Genomic DNA, 13,919 nt, shown 5'->3' with positions numbered 1-13,919 from the left:
ACTAATGACTTCTGCTTCCAAAACAGACACGGAATCAGGCTACTGAATTTTTCAAGAAAGAATGAGATTTGCCTGCCAGCAGCTACCATGAGAACAGGCACTTAAAAAGCAGAGCAAGAACAGCTAAACCTGATACTGCATGCCAGCCAAGAAACTTGTGGCCTCTACAGCTGTGGCCCAAAACATAACTCAATGCAAGGCTAAGCCCTCATCTAATGTTGAGTGGAGGTTCAAGAAACCCTTTTCACAATTTTATACAAGTGGCTATGTTTGGTTTTGCAGTGCAATGCAATTGCAATTCTGCAAGGAATCCTTTAAACCAGTTCCTGATGATGGATTTGTAAAGCAAATAACTAAGAGAAAAGACAACAAAAGTCTCAGTTCTGCAGGCAAAAAAATTCAGAAACAGCACATTATTGTGTGGGAGGAATGCAAGTATGTACACCGTCATCCCAGATGAACATTTCATACTAGGTTTTTCTCAAAGTTCTGATTTTTGGAAGACTTGTTTTCTAAAGCATCATCTTTTGAGATAAGAGAGGTAACTACCAAGAGAAAAGAATGGTATACAAAGCAAAAACTGAAAAAATCCCCTTTCTTCAGAGAGAGGGAAAATTATAAGGTATAAGAGAGTACTGATTCTGGGAAGAATTCTACTAGATGCCACTGCAAGCCTGCAAAAATTTATTTTTAAAAAAGAGAATGTAAATAAAAAAATGCATAGGAGATGCCAAATAAACATTTATAGTATCAGAGAGCACCAGATGTAAGAGGTAGAGGAGTATGAGCAGACAGTTTTGCTCAAATGCAATCCATTTAGTTCTAACTTCATTTTCATATGGCCATGACACTCTGGTTGTGTAAGCTTTTCACATGTGGTTGCCCAAGTTTCACTGAAGTTAGGTATTTGCAGTAATCCAAGAGGTAAAAAAAAAAAAAAAGAAAACACCTATGAGAAAAAAAGATCAATGAGGACGGCAGCATTTGCCCTCAAAAAGTTACTTTCTTCCCCTTGGAAAACAGAAATAGAATTTTCTAGAGTTGACTATAAACATATTACTCTAAGATCCAATAGAAGATACCAGGCTATTTAACACACAGATCAGTATTTCTCCCCAAAATGTGATTTATAAGTGGTATATTACAATAGGAAAACAGTACCCTTACAACAGACACCATAAGAAATCATGATCTGTCTTGCAAATATTCTTAATGGCATGTTGAGATTTTTGGCATCAAAATCTGTACAGAATGTATTTTGTGCTCCAGCTTCTGCATTACTGTTCCATGCTGAGAAAGCACAATCATCTTTGTGATAAGTATCGAAAAAGGGATACCTCTTGGGTTAAGGCACAAGCAGTCATCTGATCACCAATGACCTGGTTTTGCAATTAAATGAGTCCAATTCAGTTATGTGCCTTAAGAGTGTTTAGTATGTTCTCAATATTCAATTTCAGGACACTTAACACACCAACAGAAGTACAACAATTAAAGCAAAAAGGGTTTGCCATTCTTCCATTTCCTTTTCCAAAATAAGGGAAATAACGATTAATTGTCCAGACAGATATACAATCAATGTTAACTTCTGTGGACTAACTTCACTATCCAGTTTAATCTTTCTTACTTTTCCCTCTTTGCAGAAATGTAAATCTACTCCTTACAAATGTGCTATGTCTACATTACTTTACAAATGCTTAACTAAAACACAAGCAGATATAGTAACAGTCATCCGCAGAACGGACTATCATCAGTCATCTTCGTTAGAGAATGCTCAGTGTTCACAGGATGCACTATCAAATTTCCACAATCAGACATTGTTACATTAATTGAACAATTACAAAGCATCTTTCAAAGTTAAGTGCGTAGCTAATCTACCAGCTCACTCAAGTGAGATGACAGTCCATACAGTGTTAAACAAGAGTCAAATTGTAGTCACTTCCCTCTGTTCTGGACTACCTTTAAACTGCTCTAAGAATGTGTACAAACCTCAAAATCCATAGTGGACTAACCACCTTTTAATCATTTTTCCTTTAATGAAATTTCCTTTAAAGTCTTTTAAAATAACATAGTAATTTTCTTTCCAGAACAAAATGTTCGCTCAACCAGCTAACAAACAAAAACAAACAACAATTCAACAGTGAAAAACATCTGACAGTTATAACTAAATTTGCAACTCTGATCAAGAGATTTTCAGATGGGAAAACAATAATGTATCTGAACTATTCATTCTGCAGATAGAATTACAGAGATATCCATCCAACTGACTCAGATAACAATTCAATCATCCCTCATACGGAATATCTACTCTTATATTATTTATTACTAAGGCATTTGTACGCTCTCAGATACATTGTTTGAAGACTGACAACGTTCAGTATTCACTACATAATTTTTTTTAAACTTCGTTAAGCAAACACAAAAACTTCAAAACAAGTAAACTAATGGAGAAGATGCATACCAATGCAGAAGAATTGAGCATTTCACTATGCTCTGGAAGAAAGTGTACTTTATGGGTTTAATTAAAAAGAAAAGTGTTAATTGTTATGCATGGTCCAATAGAATAAATTACTACTACAGTAATTCAATGAATGTGTTCAGATTTTTTTTTTTTCTAAGATGTAAAGATCTCCGTATATACTAAAGTATGATTTTTAGTTTAGTTATAGAACTAAAGGAAATGTGAGTGGGGAGAAGAAAGATTAAAAAAAAAATGAAGTAGCATTTTAACAATAAACATTAAAATGAAGACCAGACCTGATGACTAGGTTAAATTGACATGAACTAAAGCAAAACAATTCCAGCACAGAAGTAGAGCTAGTAATTAGATAAAAAGGTAAGAATATGCCTAAACCACAAATCCAGAAGACAGAGGTACTACACGAGAAATAAGATGGCAAAAAAAGCCCCACCAACTTATATGTTTTGGTTTTTAAAAGGTAAATGAAATGCAAGACTCCACACCAAAGCGATTGCACTTATGAAACGAACAAAACTGTGCTGCAGAAGTTTCAATACAAAGTCTGTCAGTCCTATCAATAATAATTTATACTAATGTCACATGCAAATATATTCTATATCTCAGTTAGGAACATAAATGAGATGCATGAAAGCATAAGGCTAAAAAGCGTCTTTTTTACCCCAATTTTCTTTGCAATTCAGTTGAGAGTTAAACATCAGAAAGACTAGCCTCAACTTCATCACAGGGCTAATAATGCAAATGCCATAAAACTTAATACTAAAAAGATACGATTAATTTCAATCTCAATCTCTTACCTAAAGCCATTCTATGGTTAGGCTAGTCAAACTATAGGTCTTCATGAGATATTAAATAAAATCTGAATATGAGAAGTCATTTCATACCTAAATACCTTGTGATATTGACTCATCCTATGTGGAAATTCATTTTTATTCAACTACTTTATTCCAGTCAGGTTATTTCTTCTTTTTGCATGCAAATACAAGTTTACAGACTTCATTTTAAAGATAAAACAAAGGCAAAAACAGACTGCCATTTCACTTGTACAAGACAAATTTCCGTTTTTAACAAAACAGTACTGTAAAAAGCTTTAGAGCTCTTAAAACCGCACTACTTTCAGCTTGGATTTGTAATTCTTGCATGTTATAAGCATTTTCACATAATAATTGTAAAACAAAGAGGATACTTGACAACGCACTCTTCACACTCATGCTTCAGCAGCTGCATGGCAGAAGTCAATAGGTTTCTGTTTTCTAGAAGTCACATGCATTTGCTTTCTTTCACTCAAACAGTGCTTAGGAAAAGCAGCTTCCCATCTCTTCATTGTTGAACAGTCAATTAATCCACAATAGTTCTTATAACCAAGAAATAGTACATTCTTTTTATTACAAAACTACTTCTGTTGTATTCTATACTTGCTCAGGTACTTGGAAATCTTTAACAACCATCATATTAAAGCATGAATAATGAAAACATTGAACTATGATGTTTCCTAGGATGTATCCCTAACTACAAGACTATCCAAAATTCGTAAATGCATGGTAAAGAATTCTTTCTAATAAGAACTCTAGACATAGTAGACGGTTGTAATTGCTGATAATTTTTATACATTCTTAATAACCTAAATATAATATCTTGTTTCAGAAAATACAATCCAAATAGGGGGATTACTAGAATAAATTCCACTTGCAGAAGTACACTTTTTTAATGGCAAAGTTCTTGCAAGAAGCAGGGTGGGCCAGGGAAGAAGCCTGAAGAAAGGGGGAGAAAGGAAAGCACACTGCTCTTATTAAATTGCAAATGCTACTTTTATCTGACTTATGCAGTTGTGCAATTTTATTTAAAAGTGCTAGCCAATGAGTACGAAAACAGCTATAAAGCTATGCAGTTATACGGGCAAATTTTACCTCTTGTAAGTACATTGGTTTGGAAGTGTAAGTTAAGTACCTTTTGTAATATGAACTGTAAGTGTTCTAATAGTAGCTGAATTGTCTACAGAAAATAAAATATGAAATGTCAGTTTCTGTGTGTAAATGGGTCGTTCTAATCATGTTTAAGTTCAGTAGCTGAACTACAATGGCACACATAGAGACTGTAGTCAAGTGCAGACAATTTCTTAAGATTTTGAAAGCAAACAATACAATTGCAATTACTTTTTTCCTTAAAAGAAACACTACAAATGTTGAACGTTTTTGACAGGGAAGACAAATACAAAATCTGAAGGAGAATATGAGGAAAAAAACATGGATAAATGAAGAGATTTCTGAGGTATGTACCAAAACCAGAATGGATTAGAGTCAGAGGAACCAACAATAGATGATGACCAAGCAACAAAAGCAGCAAGACTGCTTTGCTAAATGACTGCAGACAGAGGAATCCAATTCAGAGGGTGAGAAAAGCAGATAAGCATCAGAGATGCCTGTCTAAGTCCTCCCATTTCCTTGCACTGCTTGAAAATGATGTCCTGAAGGTGAGCACAGATGAGAAATAACTATATTTCCTAAACCATCTGTTTTGAGACTTAAAGAAGAGCCTGAGTCACTACGACATTTGTATCACAGGGAAGATTTTGGCTTCGTTCAACTTTGGTCAAAGGCTGGAGGACTGCTCCTTTTCTCTCCCATCATTACAATACCACCATTCCACGTACTTTACTTTGTCTCTTGTGCCCAGCACAGCTTCTCTCACAACTGTAAGCAGGTTTTACACTCCTTAAGCCACACCTTTTACTATGACTTTTTCCTGCTGAAAAATGCATCTCTCTGTACTTCCTCTCTTGCACGGGTCTAGCAATCTGCTGCTAATCCCTTGTCATGCCGGTTGAACCTCCTCTTGGTTTCACGCTATAATTTAAGATGAATTTACTGACATTATCTGTACTATTTCCCTGTTTCAGAAAGTAATATTTCATATCTCTTAAAATGGTACCTCCCAAATCCTACCAGACTCCACTTGAAATGCAAATATTGTAGAGGAAACTACCAGTTATCTATTTTTAGAACACCCCTTTGCTGCTTCTAACAAAGACTTTTAGTTCTGCAGTCCTAGATTTCAGCCTCTGATACCTAAAGCAAAAGCCAAAAAAATAGCCATTTTAAAATTCTCTCTGAAGTAAAGTCCTGTGCAATTTTGACTCTCTGAAATCTAAAAAACATATCTGGAGATACAACTGTACCTTACAAATAATTAACAACTAACGTCAACAGTCAGAGATCACTATGTTAGGTACTATGCACATATTAAGAGATAAGCTTTTATCCTAAAAGCTTGCAATTAAGCTTATCAAAAGTGACACAAAAGACATGCGAAAGAGACAAGATAATAATACATTAATTACTATTAGCATAGAGAAGAGTCATAGCATACCATTTGCCTAGTCACTGCAAAGTATTAGCACAGTCAAGCATTTTTAAAAAGGCATCTGAAAATGATAATGTAAGTGGCTTTTCAGACTTATATGGATCTCTCCTTTTTCACATACAGGGCAGCAGGAGGGAGCACAGAGGCATTTCAGGAAAAACTAGAAGAGACAAAAATGTCTGACAACACTGGCAGGCCAAAGACCAATGAACTAAAAAAATCAAAATCCAGTAAAGCAGACTACTAGATTTTGTTCCATCAAGAGTCTAGAAAGCAGTTTTTCTCCCCTCTCAAATGCGTTTACGATTTCAGTGAGACAGAATCTGACTTTGTGATCTTGCTGGATTCCGCCCACGCTTGCTGGAGATTCAAATACTCACCTCATCAGTAAGAAACTCCTTACTCAGACCAAAGTCTGTCAGCACCACATGGCCATCAGAATCGAGGAGAATATTCTCAAGTTTTATATCCCGATATATAATCCCCAACTGCAAACAGAATGTAAGAAAAAGTATTTCCAAATCAGTGTAACCACATCAACGTGACATTATTGAATGCATTTAAATACGATGCTAGCAAAGTTTCCATTATTAAAGTAACCTGACACCTCAAAGTTGCACCTCAAAAAAGACAACTTTAAAATGCCTTTGAAGAAATAACTTGGAGCAACTTAATTCTCAGAAATTACACTGTGCACTAATGTCTTAAAATTTAAAGGACATACTATATCCTTTGAATCTAAAAGTGACGAATACTTGCTGTTAGTGCAAAACTCAGTTCAGCTTTCATTAAGAATGAAAATGGATGCTTCTGTAACATGTTCTAGACCATATAGGCATGCTTTGTAATCATCTACAAATCTACTTACTACCTCGGAAAACCATAACACTTTTCACTTCTACAGTTGTGCCAAAATTTTCAAACTCTGCTGTTTAATTGTATCAAAACAAGGACAGCTGAAAAACAGTGCAACCCAAACACAGTTTATGTTGACTACAAATTAGTTTTACTGAAATACACCATTTCATAAAGACTGCTAAAAATTAACAATCACTTGTCAACAACACTCTCCACACTGCAGACAAAAACTTGTAGCCTTAATCTGGTGCACGTGAACAGACACTTCATTGGGAAGTATTTCTAATTATACAACTAATGTCTCATTGCTAGATAAAGTTACTTTGAATTTAAAATAATCTAAAAAAATAGTTCTCCTTACTGACTTCATATGATGTAAAAAGTATATAGTTGTAGTTCCACAAAATCAGCACTAGGATAAAGTTACTTTACCTTGTGGAGGTGTTCAAGTGCCAAAACGATTTCCCCAATATAAATTTGCACCTCATTTTCTGAGAATCTCTCTCTGTGTGAAAGGTGAGTAAACAATTCTCCTCCATTTATATAGTCTAAAAAGTAGAACAAAAAACCTTATGTTTTCACTTTCTGACAACTTGATTTTTCTCTTTAGAATATTAATAGGTACTTTTTAAGTTATTTAATAAGATGTTCTGGGATCAGATGGTCTGTCTTCATTTAATTCAGTAATATTTCATCATGTTGTACAATACTCAATTCCATTCTTAGAGAACTGACAGAATAACATAACCAACTTTTAAATAAGCAGTAAAACCATAAAATAAGCCTCAAATATCCATAAATTATAAAGATGAATATTTTTTGCAAAGTCAGTCTTTTAGTTATTTAGAAATATGAGAAGAAAGGAGTACAAATGATATCTACAAACAGAATACTTGTACATTCTTATGAAATACTTAAGAGCAACAAGGCAGACTGACCTCAAGAAAGACATGTCAAAAAACAGGTATTAGGTGAAATAATCAACTACGAGCAATTGTAAGTTTTACCCTTTGCAAGGGGAACTTTGATGGCAAAACTTACTGGAGGAGATTACTTCCACATACATTCCCTCATGGAAACCACCCTTTCAGTCTTTGCAGGCTATGACACAAGGGTTTTCCCACAGTCAGAGAGGGGGGGGAAAGTAATTATTACAACAGAGCTCCACTGCAACACAAACATTTTAGAGATAGAGCTGTTTATGCTAGCGGTGTACATTAAAGCCATTAATTTGCAGGCCCACAGTTCCCATATTGTATTTGAGGTCTACATATACAGGACAGGGAACATTCCCCACATCTTACTCAACATTTTCTTGAATATGGTTTTTATAGATTCGTTGGTATAGCACATAAATCCATTAAAAAGGTCCAATCCTATTATAAGTTAATACTTTGAAGGAGAAGCATATATACAAGTTATAGATGTTCTGATGTCTCTCATTTTTTTCAGTTCTCCAGTTCTCTGTTTTGGAAGGAACATTAGTGTAATCAAACAATGTGAGGAAGGCTATTTACCTAGATCAGTAAGTATATGAAAAAATTATAATAAAGCATAAGTAACCCGTATTTTACAATTGCTTCCTTCTTCCAAAAAAACCTTCCACATTTTAATCATGAAGAAAACAGAGATAACAGAAAAAAAATTTTAAAATATTTCTAATCAGAACTGCTAAGTTAGTACAAGATAAGAACTGAATTCCCAGGCACTGTTCTAAGGACTATGACAGATACAAACAAAAGCTGCCACAGGAGTGGCAGAATAAACCTAATTTTATTCAGCTTATAACCCTAACCACAGCCCAATGAAACAACCAGCCTTCAAATTCTTGGTGTTAGATCAACTGCACCACTGACATAATGTGGCGGCGGGGGGGCGGAATTCTCTTACTTCAATATAAACTCCATCTGACAGTTCAGATTTTTTTTTTTTAAATTATTAGTAGGTTAACCTCATGTGACAAGCTTTGTGTAGAACTGGTACTCACACAGATACAACACTTTGTTCTTTCAATCAGAGGTTAAAGTCAACCTAAAAACTAGAATCAACTCCAAACTCCGTATTTTGGAAATTTGGCAGAAATGCTGCTGCATGTCTGCACTTGATCCAGACTAAATTCATACGGCTATGTAATCCGACGGCACAAAGACTTGTATTAAATAGTGCACTGAGGCTCCAATTCTAAAAACTCTTGAAACTGAAATGACATGTTGCTCATACACTGAGTTCAGCCGGGCAGAAAAACAAAGGCAGAGACTGGTTTCCCCAAGAATTCAGAAGCCTCTGAAACACATAAATTCCAAAACTAAATCAAAGAACTGTTTTACGAAGATTTACATAATGAGACATAAAAAACTTGCAACAAACAGTTGTGGCTTTTTCATGAGGGACGGTGTGAAGCCCAGGTGAATTATAAAGTAGCTTTAGGCCATGTTAGGTAGAAGAGATTTTCACCATTACAAAAAATGATTAAAAGAAATTTTTAAGCCTCCTGTAATTATTCCCATTTTCTGCTAAAAAGAAGGAAAAAAAGGACCTTTCTGGTAATGGATTCATGTAGATTTTGTGGGAAAGCAAAAACCAAAACAAAAAGCCCTTATTTACACATCAAAATGAAGTATCACAATGAAAAAAAAAACCAAAAAAACCCAAGAAACTGATCCACAATACTAGTGTTTTCATGAGCATTTTACAGCTGGAAACCACAGCAACAACTTGTAGATTCCAACATTGTAAGGCATTTGACCAGAAATAAATGAAAGCACAATCATCTTTAACACTGGCATCACCCGTGTTCTGAGTACGTTTGTTCTGAAAAAAAGACCTGTCTGATACAATCTTTCAGTTTGCAGCATTTCAGTGCTAAAATGGCACACTGACCAGTCAGCATCGTGACAGGTAGCTCTGCCCTCTCAGACAGATGACAACATTTCAAAAACACTGATCACATTGAGGGCAATATAGAACTTGTTCTTAGAGTGGAACATGCAGTATGTTTGAACTAGAAGGCTTTCTGCTACTTAAATATTTCCTTACTTTTTTCTTCTTTCCTACCAACTAGTGCCAGTAACAAAGTCATGTTTTGTCATCCCACCTTACCAATAACCTCTGCGCCACATGTGCAAAGGCAGCACGCAGAGAAAATACAATGAATCACTTTAATACCCATATTCATACAGATTAAGAACTTCTTTCATTCACAGTAGCAGTTTGTCTGAAAATCTGTAAAAAAACCTAATGCAGCATATAACAATGGTTTAAAAAGCGCAGATCAAAATTTCATCTTCTAGGTAAGTACAAGAAGACATTTCTCTGCTTTAGGTACTCATGGTCTTATATATTTTTTGCTGCATAATACTCTCCCCCTGCCCTCCCCGCTGCCAGTCAGAGTAGCACACTGAAGTTCAAACAGGAAAACCACAAACACAGAAACACAGACACTGTTGAAGATGAGCAGTATTTTACTTCCTATGGTCTCTCATGCAATCTCCAAACACACAGTACTTAAGACCACATGAAAAAAACACCTACAAAACATGAAGGAGATAAAAGGGCAGATTTTTTTTTGCCATTAACATAAAACTTGAATCCTGAAAACTACTCACCTAAAATGAGATGAAGCTTTGTATCTGTCTGAAAGGCATAATGTAACGTGACCAAAAATGGTGATTGCCTGATGTGCTCCAACACTTGACGTTCTGTCCTGGTGTGCTCAGTTGTTTTGGCTTTTTGAACTATCGTTGCTTTCTTCAGTACTTTCATGGCATACAGCTTTCCAGCATCATGGCCGCTTACTTTCCTTACTAGGAACACTTTTCCATAGGCTTAAAAAAATGGGGAACAAACAAACAAAAAAACAACAGTCACCTACTCGTACTACAGGTGTGGCTGATATCATTATTATTTTCAATTACTCATTGTTATGGCAAACAGTAACCATCCAGGCTAAAATCTTCCAGAACCCTTTTTGTTTCACTGACCTTTTCTGAGCAAAATTTCAACCAAATGAGCTTAGTAATAGCGGGGAAAAACAATCAGAGTTTTTGTATTTAAAAACAATTTTAAAAGCTGATGATTTCTTCCTTTGCAATAACCTAAAACCCCCATACCTAGAATTTAGCAAGAGTTTAGAGGAAGAGAGATGCTATTTTTTTGTCCTCAAAACAGTCTGCCCATACTTGCACAACTTATATGCTTTCATTACTGGCTTTATAGCACTAAAGTTCCAAACACCCATAGAAAAGCCAACAAATTTTTCCCATCAGTATTTAGTACGTAGGAGCTTTCTGACGCTCCCATACTGGACTTAAATGAGAATAAACTAGAATAATTGCCTCAAAAAGAAGGTTTGCTGAACACAAACAGTAAAGAAATAGTCACCAGGACCAAGAGGTAGTCTTTCCAGAGTTTTAAATTATTTAACTAATTGTTTACATATTTCATTAAAAATACACTCCATAGTGGAGTAATAAGTGGCAAACATGGACATCCTTTTTTATCTTTTTTTTAAATAAAAAGGGCTCCTGGGGACTGTACACACATAAATTCGATACCTCTACTAGGCAAACCTGTAGAAACAGTAAAGGTTAGAATTAGTAAATACACAGACAGGATACTATGAAAGAATCAGTATTACTTCTGTAGATAGTAATAATTACTTCTACTAATAATCACTCAAAGGAATGAGGAGGGAGGAACAGCGATATGGTTGACTTATTTAGATTTCCAAGGTACTTAAGTTCCCTTACAAAGGGTCTTAAAAACACTAAACAATCATGGGTGCAAAGAGCGGGGTCCTATTATGAGTGAAAAATTATGTTAGCAGACAAAAAACCCAAAAGGTTAAAAATAAATATTCAGCTTTTTCAGTGAAAGGAGGTCACCACAAGAATTCATCCTGCCTGATTCTGTCACACGTGAACAGTGCGGAAGCTGGGGTTCTTGGTTTAGTAAGTTATCCACTGCAACAGAAATCAAACTTGACTGCTGAAAACTCTACCACACTATCAGAATATTAAGTAGCTGGAAAATAAAATGGCAGATAAAATTCCAAATAGGTAAATGAGTAATCCACATGAAGTATGATAATAATTAATTGTGCATAGTGTTATAACTAAGAAAAAAAAATACCTGGAGTTACCACAGATAACCTTATGAGAAAAACCAGTGGTAATCCAAAAAACAAATAGAATGTTAGAACTTCAAGGAAAGTACTGAAAAATGACATAACTGTACTGTACCCCAAACTTTCAACACAAAACCAGAAATGCCTTAAGCTGTGGTACGAAATCTTTTGTGTGCTCGTATTTTGAATGAATCACACTACTTCAGTCTCTCCTCTCTTCTGTCCCCAAATAGCATGCCCCCATCAGAAAAAAAAAAGTATAGAACATTAAAAAAAAATACAGAAAAAGATAAAAGATTTCTTCTAATTATGAAGGGAACTAAACACACTTAGACTTTTTATTTAGCCTGAAAAAGCAGAGTGCTTAAGAAGGCGCTAGAGAGTTAAAAATCAAAAATTGTATGAAGTAAAGAAAGGTTTTTTGTTATTTCTAGGAAAAAAAAAAACCTAACATATCTAACGATTTCATTTGTTATCAAGATTAAGAACTGCCCAAACCACACAAACAAAGATGCAGTTAAGCTGTGGAACTACAGTTACATTATGCTGCAGATGTGAAAAATGTAGATGAGTTCAAAAAGACTATATAAATACTTGAGGGAGAAGAAAATATACCAAGTGTTGCAAAACACAGGAGACACACTCTGGCCCAAACTGCAGGCTGCTGCAAGTTCACTCCGGACATCATCCTTGTGTGCCTCTCCATGTTCTTGCAGGGTCTTCTTAAGCCATCATGAGAGACAGAAAACTGAACCAGCTGGGTGTTTTGTCCAACCCCCTATAATTATCTTCATGTTACTTTCTCAAAGAGAATGCTCAAGTACCTCAAAACTGTAAATACACTAGACAGAGTACACTGCCCTGATGTGAGACACTCAAACATAGTTGGTATTTCAAAATGCTGTAGCATACATGCAACTCCAGATATTTCCTGGTTTTTCCAGACAGGTAATAAGAGAGCTCTGAATTATCAAATGACATGTGGGTTTTTTCCTACAACAAGTTCTACTTCATTCAGTATACAAAAGTGATACTGCTCATAAAATGAACAATTCTTTTTAAGTTCTTTACCTGACTCATCAAACCCTAAGGAATCACGTTTGCCTTCTTTACAGAACCCATTATTCCCAATAAGAGCTTTCATAAAATAAGTTTTCACAATATCTGTCAAGAACGGCAAACAGGGGCAGAATAGGTTAGTGTAAACATATCTTTCTATTTTGGGAGACAAATGTGAGATACCCAAGACAACCTTTTTCAAGATGTTCAGTATATTGCATTTTCCAGTTTTAATTGTAGTTATGAGATCCCAAGTATATCCAAGTTGGACTCAATAGCCACCAGCTGGTCATCAAGAAATGGATAACCATAGATGCAAGATTACTTCCGTAAAATAGACATGGGCCATAAATCCTGTCATGATGGACAAACACAAGTGATCTGAATCAAGGTTGTACAGTCCATAATATTGTGACCACAGTAATACTGTTATGCATATACACAATTTCAGTGTTATTCACCTATTTTTCCACTATTGGATGTTAAATTATTTTTAGCATCTGAAAAACAGGCCCTTACTACTGAGAGCATTGGTTTAAAAAAAAAAAAATGCTTCCAAAAGTAGTATTTACAACTTTTTAAGGAGTTACTTCTCAAAAAATGTAGGTAACACTTCTGCATTCTACTAACACGCAACAAAAACAGCACAGAGAATGGCCTTAGCTTGCATTTCTCAACTGCTTACGGGAGCAGCCCTAGTTTGCACCAGTTTTCAGCTGGAGCTTGATGCTGAAACTTCCTTGTGCCCCTCTGAAAAGCTGAGTCTCAAGCATTAAACAGAAGTTTCCTTAGGTTCCTGGGAAACAGTAGTTTTACCAGAAATGTTGGAGAACTTTAAGCAAAGCTGAAGTAAAATTTTAAAAAGGCCCTAGATTTTAATGGTTGGCTACCCATAACTTTGATCACGCTTTATAAAAACATATGATAATGCATCTTAAGTGGCAGAATACTAGCAGTATATTACCAGCATCTACTACAACTTTACACAGAGCAAAATTATCTGGGAAGTGTAACAGCTGTAACGAAATCTTTAGAAACTAT

The 13,919-nt window shown here is 35.3% G+C and overlaps 1 protein-coding gene across 5 annotated transcripts in view; it reads right to left on the bottom strand.

Moving 5' to 3' along the window:
• RPS6KA5 (ribosomal protein S6 kinase A5) overlaps positions 1 to 13,919 on the bottom strand; it is a 78,848-nt gene that overhangs the window by 43,505 nt on the left and 21,424 nt on the right. For 3 of the 5 annotated variants that reach the window (XM_054197918.1, XM_054197916.1, XM_054197914.1), the window contains exons 3-5: positions 10,300 to 10,518; positions 7,127 to 7,242; positions 6,217 to 6,324 (exon numbers count right to left, since the gene is read on the bottom strand). In XM_054197918.1, the coding sequence (XP_054053893.1) occupies positions 6,217 to 6,324; positions 7,127 to 7,242; positions 10,300 to 10,518 (443 nt within the window). Of the gene's footprint in view, positions 1 to 6,216; positions 6,325 to 7,126; positions 7,243 to 10,299; positions 10,519 to 12,434; positions 12,598 to 13,919 lie in introns of those variants that run through there. The other 2 variants (XM_054197915.1, XM_054197917.1) reach the window with 2 other exon arrangements.

This window comes from Rissa tridactyla, chromosome 4 (assembly GCF_028500815.1).
Source record: "Rissa tridactyla isolate bRisTri1 chromosome 4, bRisTri1.patW.cur.20221130, whole genome shotgun sequence".
Taxonomy (NCBI): domain Eukaryota; kingdom Metazoa; phylum Chordata; class Aves; order Charadriiformes; family Laridae; genus Rissa; species Rissa tridactyla.
The sequence above is the reverse complement of the archived record's forward strand: the minus strand, read 5'-3'. Positions and strand labels throughout refer to the sequence as shown.